This window comes from Chenopodium album, chromosome 22, assembly GCF_948465745.1.
Source record: "Chenopodium album chromosome 22, dcCheAlbu1.1, whole genome shotgun sequence".
Classification (NCBI taxonomy): Eukaryota; Viridiplantae; Streptophyta; class Magnoliopsida; order Caryophyllales; family Amaranthaceae; genus Chenopodium; species Chenopodium album.
The window spans coordinates 8,609,674-8,621,481 of NC_137855.1; the positions used below are offsets into that span (position 1 = coordinate 8,609,674).

At 34.3% G+C, this 11,808-nt stretch overlaps 2 protein-coding genes across 2 annotated transcripts; one reads left to right on the plus strand and one right to left on the minus strand.

The window, feature by feature from the left end:
* Positions 1-1,778: 1,778 nt before the first annotated feature.
* Positions 1,779-2,402, minus strand: LOC145603882 (uncharacterized). The gene has a single exon (XM_081659854.1). The coding sequence runs from the start codon at positions 2,400-2,402 to the stop codon at positions 1,779-1,781; it is 624 nt and encodes a 207-aa protein (XP_081515980.1).
* A 5,714-nt stretch (positions 2,403-8,116) lies between these two features.
* Positions 8,117-8,533, plus strand: LOC145603883 (uncharacterized). Its single transcript, XM_081659856.1, has one exon. The coding sequence runs from the start codon at positions 8,117-8,119 to the stop codon at positions 8,531-8,533; it is 417 nt and encodes a 138-aa protein (XP_081515982.1).
* Positions 8,534-11,808: the final 3,275 nt, after the last annotated feature.

Here is an 11,808-nt window from a genome sequence, read left to right on the forward strand (position 1 = left end):
CATGTTGATTTGGAAGAAAATTATTTATTCTTATTTTCTTTTGAGTTTGTTTGGATCACTTTTTGATTTTTTTTTTTTTTTTTTTTTTTTTGGGGTTTATTTTAATTTATTTTTTGGGGTTTCTTTTCAGTTGAAAATTTTAAAAGCTATATACAGATGTACTAAAAGTCGCTCAGAAACTCTAATTCTAGATCACACCAAAAAATTCAAATTTTTTTAAGGTGTTGGAAATTGAAGTAGTATTGTTTTATCAACACAACCACAAAATTATATGGCGATAAAAGGATTTTAAGATGATGTTCATCTTTTTTATGTTCACTAATTGTATGCTCTATGCTAATATTGGTTAAATTTTGTTAATTAGGAGTTTCGAACATTTTTTTGATGAGTGATTTTTTATTTTGTAGAACTTTATAAAAAAAATCTCGTGCTTGTGAATTTTTTATGTCAAAGATTTTCTACGACCCAAACAAATCTTGTGCTCGTGATGTGCTTATACTTGTGCTTGTGCTCGGCTAATAGTAACCAAGGTATGGTTGGCATCCACCTTCGGTTTTTCGCTTAACCATTATGAAAAATCATTCCATTATGAAAAATCATTCCATCATGAAATACAACCAATTCAATTTATTAAGTCCTCAATTTATCGAATCCAATTTCATGACAATGGCACCAAAAAGATCATTAGCAACATAGACCAATAATCCGCAGTCTAAAATACAACCAATTCAACAAATTTATTCGGGTTATAAAAAAAAAAAAAAAAAAAAAAAAAAAAAAAAAGATCAAAATAATGAAGTCAAAGTGAAAGAACAGAATTTGGGTACAAACTAAAACCAACCCCATAATCAAACAGGTATGCTGCCTTTAATTGTAGCATGAAAATTGTAGGTAGACTTTCGTTCATATGGACTAGGGCTTATTTGAGGCGTACTTTTAACTAGAGCTGTCATCTAATCATCATTCCATGAACGACAAAAATATATTAAGTCATCAATTGAATTCAATTTTAGAGAAATTGCACCAATAAGATCATTAAGAAACATAGACGAATTATCGCCGTTTTTTTTTTTGTCTATAGAATGACAAATATATTAGGATAAAGATCATGATCTAGTGTTGCATCATATTCGGTCGTGACCCGAACCAATTATGTAGCAAAATGTCAATTTTATATCGTGCTACGCCGTTTTATCCCCGTCGAGCCAACAATAATTGGTGATGATAATATTTTACGAACGAAATTAATCTTGGTCACCGACATATCTTTGGTCTTAGAAGCTGAATTAATTGAAAGATTTGGGTCTAACTAGTTGTAAAATTTAATTACTCTTTTTATATATATATTTTGTTAGATATTTGACTTATCTATGTGTTTTTTTTTTTTTTTTTTTTTTTTTGAAAGATATCTATGTGTTTACATGGCTTGATTATTATTTATCAATAAGTAGTGTATTTATACAAAACCTAAGAACATAAGATAGGAAATAATCTTCCTAAAAGATATACTTAAATAATATCTTAACATATAATAAACATAAATATATTATTCTCCTAAGATCAATACGGAAAATATATCACACATATATTTTCCGATATTATCTCTAACATTATTAAATATAATGTAATTATCAAAGTCTAACGCATTAAAAAGATTCGAAAGGCTTAATAGATCAAATGATCAATACAAATATAATTACATTATGAAACTGAGTACGGTATTAAAATTTAAACCTAAAACAAGAACGAGTTGAAAAAGAAATTGCAACATATCTCTCTTAACAAACTGTTTGATAATGAAACGGACTTTTCGGGTCAAGTTGCTTGCACAAAGCTAAATATGTATGAAGAAGCATCCGATCTCTGGACACGGAACGATGAACATTAGACTTGGTATGCTTGCAAAAATAGGTAAGTTGATCCAAAGTGGCACACCCTATACTTTGTCCCAAAAACATAAACAACCAATTCATACGCCTCTTCTTGTTAGCTAATACAGGCGCACAACTGTTTTCACTCTTACAAAATCTACACGTCCGAAGAATAGGGTCGGTCCATTGCTTGGGTGCACGATCACGGTCACGCCATTCACCTTGCCCTTGTATAACAAACTTAACAATCTCTTGGAACTTTTCTTTAAGGTCATAGCTCACAATGTCGATTGCCTTACATATTTTACATCTTACTTCGCCGGAGATTTTATTAAATCCTTCATCTAACAGTTGTCGTAAGGTATGGACCGTGGCTCGCCGTTCTGTTGCCCAAGGGTACGGTGGTGCGATTAGCTTTTGGCGTTTGATTTTGTAAATAACTTTGGGTCGTTGATTAGACTTTGACACATCAAGTTTGGAAAATTTAAGCGAGAGAGCACGCTCGAGGATAGAATCACGTTCAACTTCCATAATTCTTAGTATACAAAGAACGTTGATGAAGAGTGCTAGAATAGAATTGTGTTTATGTGTTAATTCTCAATTTCTCATTGCCTATATATAATGCTATCAAAATAAAGACTTGGAGTCTAAGGCAACAATCTAACCATCAAAATATTTCCTAAAATTGATTCTCCAAATTATATACGTAGTATATTCTATCCTATATTCTCCAAAATCTTATCCTAAAAAGGGTTCTATATATAGCAATTTCAAGCTTCGTGAAGCATTGAGTATCTTAGAAATTTGGGCTTGTACTTGTAATTAAGGTACGAACTTAAACCAACCCAATAATTAATTGTATAATCAAACAGGTAATCTGCCTTTAATTTAAGGACATTATGTAAAAAACTACCTTATAAAATACTTTTTTTTGTGACAAACTACCTAATAAAAAAAATGTTGTAAGAAACTACCTTATAAAAAGGTAATGTTGTAAGAGACTACCATTGATCGGAAAGTCACCATTGACTTTCAAATTCCGGCGTTGACCAAATCACGTGCCAATCACGTGACTTTTAATTCACTCTTTCCCTCCTTTTTTCTTAATTGGCACGTGACATGATCAACGCCGGAAAATAAAAGTCAATGATGATTTTTCGACCAAGGGTAGTCTTTTACAACATTTATCCTTTTATAAGGTAGTTTCTTACAACATTTTTTTTATTAGGTAGTTTCTCGCAAAAAAAATGCTTTATAAGGTAGTTTTCACAAAATGTCCTTAATTTAATTGTAGCATGAAAATTGTAGATAGACTTTCGTTCATATAGACTAGGGCTTATTGGAGGCATACTTTTAACCTACAAAATAATAATAATAATAATAATAATAATAATAATAATAATAATCTAATATATATATATATATATATAGTAGGCATTTTTGGAGAGCATTCGGCGCGCCACATAAGCAAATTAAAGGTATATTTTTGACCAATTAAAACTAGAATTCTATTTTATTTTAGAATTAAAAAATTCACTTGGCACCTAAATAAAAGCGACGAATGAGATTTAAGAAATTTTTCACTTAGGTAAAAACAACGAATAATGATTTTTTAGATATAGGATTTAGATCTACCATTATAAGATAAATTTTGATGGTGTTTGTGATAGTAAATAAAAATTATTCTTTATTTATAATTAAATCAAAATTTGTGATATTTATCACTATAAATTGACGCATCATACTCCATCAAAAAAATTTGATATCAATACAAAACAACATCAAATGAATTTTGTGTCAGTTTTATTAGGTCATTAATGAATGGGTTATTTTTTAGCTTAATTTTTAAAACGGAAATTTCATGAAATGCCCCTGAGTTATTTTTTTATTCACCAAATACCCATCAAAACTTTCAAATTCACCAAATACTCCTGAGTTTAAAAAAATTTCACCAAATGCTCTTAATGACTAACGGCGGTTAACACCGTTAGTCATTAATGACTAATACGCCACGCGGCAGCATCCAATTGGTTGTTGTAATATAAATAAATAAATTATTAAAAAAAACTTTAAAAAAAAAACTTAATTTTTTTTAAAAAAAAATACCCCCCACCGGCCACCACCCCCTAAACCCACCCCCGCCCCACCACCCCTACAGACGGCGCCGGCGCCGGCCGCCATCTCCCAGCCGGAACCGGCCGCCGGCGACGCCAGCCCCCCACCCTCAACCCCCCTCCCCTACCCCCAACCCCCTCTCCCTCCGTTTCCCCTCCCCTTAAACCCCTCCCCATCCCTCGAAACCCCCCCCCCCCGCGCGGCCGGTGTCCAAACCCCCTCCCCGGCGCCGGCGAACCTTTTTCGCCCCACCCCCCGCCATCCCCACCCCCTTTCCCCCCTAAACCACCATTTTAAAAACCAAAAAACCCCCAAATCGAAACCCTAGATTTCGATTTGGGGTTTTTTCGATTAAAGGGTTTTTTGGTTTTTTGGGTGGTGGTTTAGGAGGGAAAGGGGGTGGGGCGAAATTGGTTTGCCGGCGCCGGGTGGGGGTTTGGGCGCCGGCCGTGAAGGGAGGGGGCTTTTTCGAGGTAAGGGAAGGGTTTAAGGGGAGGGGAAACGGAGGGAGAAGGGGCTGGGGGTAGGGGAGGGGGTGTCGGAGGGTGGGGGCTACCGTCGCCGGCGAAAATGGACCACCGGCGCAGGGTCTGGGGGTGGTGGCCGGTGGTCAGCCGTTGGGGGTGGGGTGGGTCTTGGGTGGTTGGGGTAATTTTTTTTTTTATAATTTTTTTTCTATTTTAAAAGTTTTTTTTATTTATTTTTAAAGTTTTTTTAATAATTAATTAATTAATATTACAACAACCACTTAGAAGCTGCCACGTGGCATAATAGTCATTAATGACTAACGGTGTTAGCCGCCGTTAGTCATTAAGGGCATTTGATGACATTTTTTTAAACTCAGGAGTATTTGGTGAATTTGAAAGTTTTGATGGGTATTTGGTGAATAAAAAAATAACTCAGGGGCATTTCATGAAATTTCCGTTTTTAAAATTCATGTTTAAATGTATATTTGTGATTATTGTTTACATTGTGCTTATTTGGAATACTTATAATTAAATGTGTAATTACAAAAATTATTTTTTGTGTGATTTTTTTTATATAAAATCATGGGATATAAAAATTATCTTATAAAATAAATGGTTTTATCTAAATATTCGATTAATCTAATATCAAATCTAATATATATAAATAAAGCAAAAAAATTTTGGGAGCATTTGGCGCGCCACATAAGCAAAGGTCTTATTTCGACCAATTAAAAATTAGATTTCTATTTTATTTTAGATTTTAAAATTCACTTGCCATCTAAGTAAAACTGACGAATGAGATTTAAGAATTTTGCCACATTGATATAAATAAATGAATAGTGATTTATTTTTGAAAATTATCTTTTTTAAAAAAAAATTAAAATCATCTTTTGTTATTTTTTTTTTGGAGAAAACTAAAAATCAACTTTAGATATAAGGATTTAAATAAATTTTTTTTTAAAACATAGGATTAAATAATTTAAAAAGAACTCATGAATAAGTTATATTTTGATATTAGAGTTGAAATTATCAATTAAATAATATTTCATGTATACTTATAACAAAAAAATTTAAGTTTTATCAAAAAAAAAAAATTAAAGATTGAAAGATAATAAACATAAACTACATTCAAGTTAAAAATTGTGAGAAATAAAATGTTCAATTATCATATTTAAAAAGTTATAAAATACAATAATGATGGTGATAAAATTAAATTTATATAAGAAAGATAATTTCAAGTTAAAAAAGTAAAATTGTAATAAAAATCATGTTCAATTACTATAAAAAAATTTCAATTTTAGATTAGATAAAATAATAATGTAATAAGAAAAGTGATATTCTTTTTTTTTTTTAAAAAAAAAGTGATATAAAAAATTTAAATTAAAAATAATCTAATAAAAAAATATAAACTACGTTCTATAAAAAAAATAGTAAAAAAATAAAAATAAAATATAAATTCAATTTTGGATTAGCTAAAAAAACTAATAAATCATTAAAATAAAAAATAATCCTTTCTTTTTATCTTGCAAATAAGAAAAAGTATGCGCTTATCATTTATCATTTATTCTATTAACAAATAAAATATATTATATTAACAAAATTTATCATATTCAATGCTAATAATTTATCAGTACTTTAAATTTAGAAAAAACATAAAATTTTATGGGAATCCCAAGTACCAACAATATTTATATGCAAAGAAGCGTATTTCAGAAGTTAAAACAACATAAAATTCTTGGTTAGAACTCAATAACGGACACAATCAGTGATTCATTATATTTTATTTTAGTATTATAAGATTTGATATTGCCACTTAACTAACATAAACCGATAAGGTCATATTATAAATTACTATCATTAAAATATAATATGGTTTAAGTAAGAAAATTATCTTTTCTTGAGATACATCAACAGATAAAGCCACATTTTTACATAAAAATAATAAAAATTATCCTATTTGATAGACAATAGTAATTAAATTATACACCCTATTGTTTAACTAAGAAAGATAACTTTTCTTGAGATTTATATATGAAAAAAACACATGTAAAAAAATGTATGAAAAAACCGTGCATCGCACGAGCTTTCATCTAGTAATAATAATAATAATCAATTCTATAAATCCGTACAGGCATACAGTATTATTTTAGTTTTTATCTTTTGAATACTGATGGAAGTTTTTTTTTTTTTTTTTTTGAGGGATACTAATGGAAGTTAATCAAATAGAAAACAACACAAATTATATACTGTCTCCAAAAAAAAATTATTTATCTATTAAATTATTATTTTTATTAATAAATAAGATATTTTTTGACATTAAATAAGTTACTTCCTCCATTTTAGAATAGATAAAGGTAGAAAGAAAAAAAATAAATGGAGACCATGTGGCAGGAAAGGAATATTGAAATTTTATTAGTTAAAAAGAAATATCTCTAATCATTTTGGAGTGCATAGCAGGCTAATGCACATGACCTCCTAATTTGCAGAGACCAAATGTTTAAGAAAATTTTGCGTGAAAAGACCTTTTATAATGATTTATCTGTAAGAAAGGACCTTATATTAAAAATTAAATTAAAATAACTATAAAATGGCAAATTGGGACATTATTTCAAAAAAAAATTTGTGAGATGGGACCTTTTGACAAAATTCGGCCATTGACCTCGAAAACCACTTCCAACTAGCCTAAATCCCACACCAATCCCCGAAAACAATTTCCACCTCACTCATATCCCACACCGAAACCCCCGAAAACCATATTAACCAGCCCAAATCTCACCCCGGCCCTCGAAGACCACGTCACCTCCACCTCGTTGAAATCCTACACAAACCCCCCGAATACCACCTTACTGAAATTCCACACAAACCCCCCCGAATACCACCTTCACGTCACTGAAATCCTACACCAATTAACCCCTAAAAACCACCTACGCCATGCCAAAATTCATTAAAAGGTCCTATCGTGCAATAATTTTTTTTTAAATAAGGTCCCATCTCACAATTTTTTGAAGTAAGGTCCCAATCTGCCAGTTTTTATATAAGGTCCTTTCTCAGAAACAAGTCATTTTAAAATGTAATTTAAAGAGTCATACAAAGAACGTTGTTGAAGGTTGCTAGAATATAATTGTGTTTATGTGTTAATTTTCAATTTCTTGATGCCTATATATAAAAGCTATCAAAACAAAGACTTGGAGTCTAAGGCAACAATCTTACCATCAATATATTTCCTAAAATAGATTCTCTGAATTATATATATTCTCCCAAATTCTATCCTAATAAAGAGATTTTTATAGCAATTTTAAACTTCGTGAAGTATTGAGTATCTCAAAATTTGGGATTGTAACTGCATTATATACATGAATCTTTCTTAAATTTACGTTTTAAATTACTTTTATAGATAAATAAGATACTTTTTGATAGAAATACCTCCTAATTTGCAGAGACCAAATATTTAACAAAAATTTTTGTATACATTTGTGATAGAATATTTGCAAATATATTCAGTTGACTTTTTATACGAAAGATTAATCAATGTAAAGGCAACGATCATATTCTTTCATGGTCGTATCAGTAGGGTTTCGATCCTAATTTTCCTTCCTCCTCTTCTCACTGCCCATCTCCTTCCTCTTCCTCTATTTTTCTTTCAACCCTCCGCTACAACATTCCATGGCTGAATCACCCAAATATCATCCTGCTTTTGCTACCACCAACGTGAAGTCTCTTATTCCGATCACTTTCGAGGCCGCCGGAATGTACCACTCTTGGCCTGCCCTTTTCAAGGTGCTATGTAGGGTTCATGACCTTACATATCACATCATTCCTCCTACGAAGGCGACGGAACTTGCTGCATATAAACAATCTAAGAAGGCAGACTTGGCTTTTTGGAAACGACTAGATGACGCGGTCCTTAATTCGATATACGGTTTCGTTTCTCATGATCTTCTCACTGCCATCCTTCTCAAGGATGACACCGCTCAGGGTGCTTGGGCTCGCCTAGAGTCTATGTTCAAGGACAATAAAGCATCCCGGGCTTCTCATCTCGAACAAGAACTTGCTGACCTTGATTTCCAAAATTTCTCTTAAATTGATGGCTATTGTAATCACATCAAATCCCTTGTCGATCGTCTTGCGGATGTTGATACTCTGATTCCCGATACCCGTCTAATTCTCAAGCTAACCGTCGGCCTTCCCGAGGCGTATGCAGGCACGGTGGATTTCATCCAAAATCAAGAGCCACTGCCTCCATTTGAAAGTTGTCGATCTCGTCTGAAATTAGCCGAGCGAATTATTAAAAATTGTTTGGCTAAGGAAGGTGGCTCCTCCAACCGTCCAACTACTACCTTGGTCTCCACCACTGGTGGTAATTAGGCATCGGAGTCCTCTACTTCACGAACCAACTCTAAGAACGACAAGCAAAAACAAAACAATTCAAATAAGATTGCTCGCAATACTGGTAGCCCGGCCCAACAGCAGTCCGGTTCGGTAAATGAGCCTCAGTGGCCATTTCAGCAAGGTCCATATAATTGGCCTGGTTAATGGAAACCGTGGACAGCACAGTGGCCCAATCCAACGTAGCCTTACCCAGCCTCATCTTGGGCTTCTAGGCCTTCTGCTCCCACCACCAATTCCAGGTCAAGTGGGCCTGGTATGTATTTTGGTCTAGCACCCTCAGGCGTACAATGATGTCAACCCATCTCCAACCGACATTGAAGCGGCAATGCACATTCTTGTTAATTTGGGTAAACCGGATAGCAACTACTACATGGTAAGGATGTTAATTTTATATGGATATCCAGTAACCCGATCCACCCGATATAAATAAATGGACAAAAACCCGAATTAAATGGATGAGGGGTGGATGATGAATGAAGCGGGTGACGGATCAGATCGGATTCGGGTGGAGCTCCAAGCCATCCGTCACCCGATATATCATTCGCTTACCATCCATCCGTCATCCACCCATATATATATATTTTAAAAAAAAAATAAACTAATGAGTTAACCTTTCACGTTCATAGCTAAACCCAGAGATAATAGCAGTGTATAATCTATATATTGCTCATGCAAATCAATTTCCCATGAACAAAATACAAGTTCCACTACATAAATCAAACATCTAATTTCAAATCATCTGCTCTTCTCTGTCCCCTTTAATTGATATCAAAGTATCAACCTTGCCTCTGCCAGCCACTTGCTAGGGACGATTAAGTGCTTGCACAAGTTTAAGAAAGTAATAGTTGGTGAAGGAGAGTGAAGGACCAAAGACATTGATGAATACAGATAATTAATTTAATGTTATATGTCATTTTTACCTTTTTTATTATAATTTTTAAGAGAAGCTAAATTTATTATTGTATCACCCGTTTCGCAACTGATCCACCCGTTTCATCCGCGGATGACGGGTTGATCGGATACGGATGACGGGTTAGGCGGATGATGGGTGGATCGGATGGAGCTGATGGATGCGGGTGAAGCTCCATTTAATCCGAATCCGATCCATTGCCATCCCTACTACATGGACACCGGTGCCATGGCTCATATTACCGCGGATCAAGGTATTCTCTCTTCCTATGTCAATTCGATCATTAAAAATAATAACATTGTTGTTGGTAATGGTTATTTAATTCCGATTATTGGTCATGGTAGCACTACTTTACCTCACCCATACCCTCCCTTCACTCTAAATAATGTTTTGCATGCTCCTAAATTAATAAAGAACTTGATCTCAGTCCGTAAATTTACCACAGATAACAAGGATTCCATTGCTTTTGATCCTTACGGTTAATCTGTGTATGACTTACAGATGGGGGCCCATCTAATGAGATGTGACACGACCAGTGACCTCTATCCCATTTTTTCAAACAGTCAAGCCAACTCTTCCGTCAATCAATCCAATTTTACTGTTCTTTTACCAGATCTTTGGCATAGGCGCTTAGGACATCCTGGAGATGTCGTTCTTAGATCTTTAAGTAGTCAAAAATTTATTGATTGTAATAAGGCTTGTAACTCTTATTTTTCTTCTTGTCCTCTTGGAAAACTCTCTAAATTTCCGTTTAATGATTCTATGTCACAAGCTACTTTTCCCTTTGATATTATCCAAGGTGATTTATGGACTACTCCTGTTACTAGTTCTTCTGGTCTGTTATTATCTATTGTTGATTGATGACTACAATAAATTTTTATGGACTCATCCAATCGCAAAGAAATCCCAAGTCAAACACATTTTTCAATCTTTTTCATAAGATAGTCCAAACTCAATTTAAATGTAACATTAAGACTTTTCAATGTGATAATGGCACTGAATATGTTAATGGTACTCTTACAGAATTCTTTAACAACCATGGCATGCTTTATTGTCTCTTTTGTCCTCATACTTCACCTCAAAATGGAAAAGCGAAACGTCACATACAATCAATTAACAACATCATTAGAACTCTTCTTGTTCATGCTTCTTTGCCTCTCTCGTTTTGGCATCATGCTTTAAAAATGGCCACCTATCTTCTTAACATTCTTCCAACCAAGGTCTTAGGTTATAAATCTCCAACTCAAATTTTATACCAACGTGATCCAATATATTCGGAATCACGTCCCCTTGTGTCTATCTTGGTCTTACGCCAAGTCACCGAGGTTCAAAGTGCTATGATATATCAAATGGCAAAATCATAATTTGTCGGCATGTGAAATTCATAGAAAACGAATTTCCGTTTTCAAAGGTTCACAAACCACAAATGACTGATTACGATTTTTTGGATATTAATCTAACAAATCATCTCCCCCATTTGCATGCACAGCAACCTCAAGCCCAGCCCACTGTCTCTCTAGTGAGCCTCCCCCTTTCTCCGTCTGGGGCCCTCTCCTTCCAGCCCAATCACTCCTTCTTCTGCAGGTACTGTCACGGCCCAGTCCAATAGCCCCCAGCAGCCCGCCCCAATCTTCACTCCTCACCTTGGGCCGCCACTTTTGGACAGCCCACCCATCACTTACTCACGAAGTGATGGTCACTCCCCACAGCAGAGCCCACCTGCTACTGCCAACGGCAATGCTGCCTCCTCGCCACAGCCGAGCCCACACCCAACGACTACCCCACTCCGCACCTCCACCACCACCACATAGACTAGCCGGCCACCCACCAAATGACCACCCGTGCCAAAGATGGCATTATAAAACCTAACCCGAAGTACTTTTCCAACCTAAACACGATGACCACAACCATCTCTCCTATACCAAAGGACTCGGTTAGTGCTATTCGTGACCCTAATTGGAAAAATGCAATGTTAGACGAATATAATGCTCTTATTGATAATCATACATGGGATTTGGTTCCTCGACCTCCTAATGTGAATGTAATTCGGTACTCC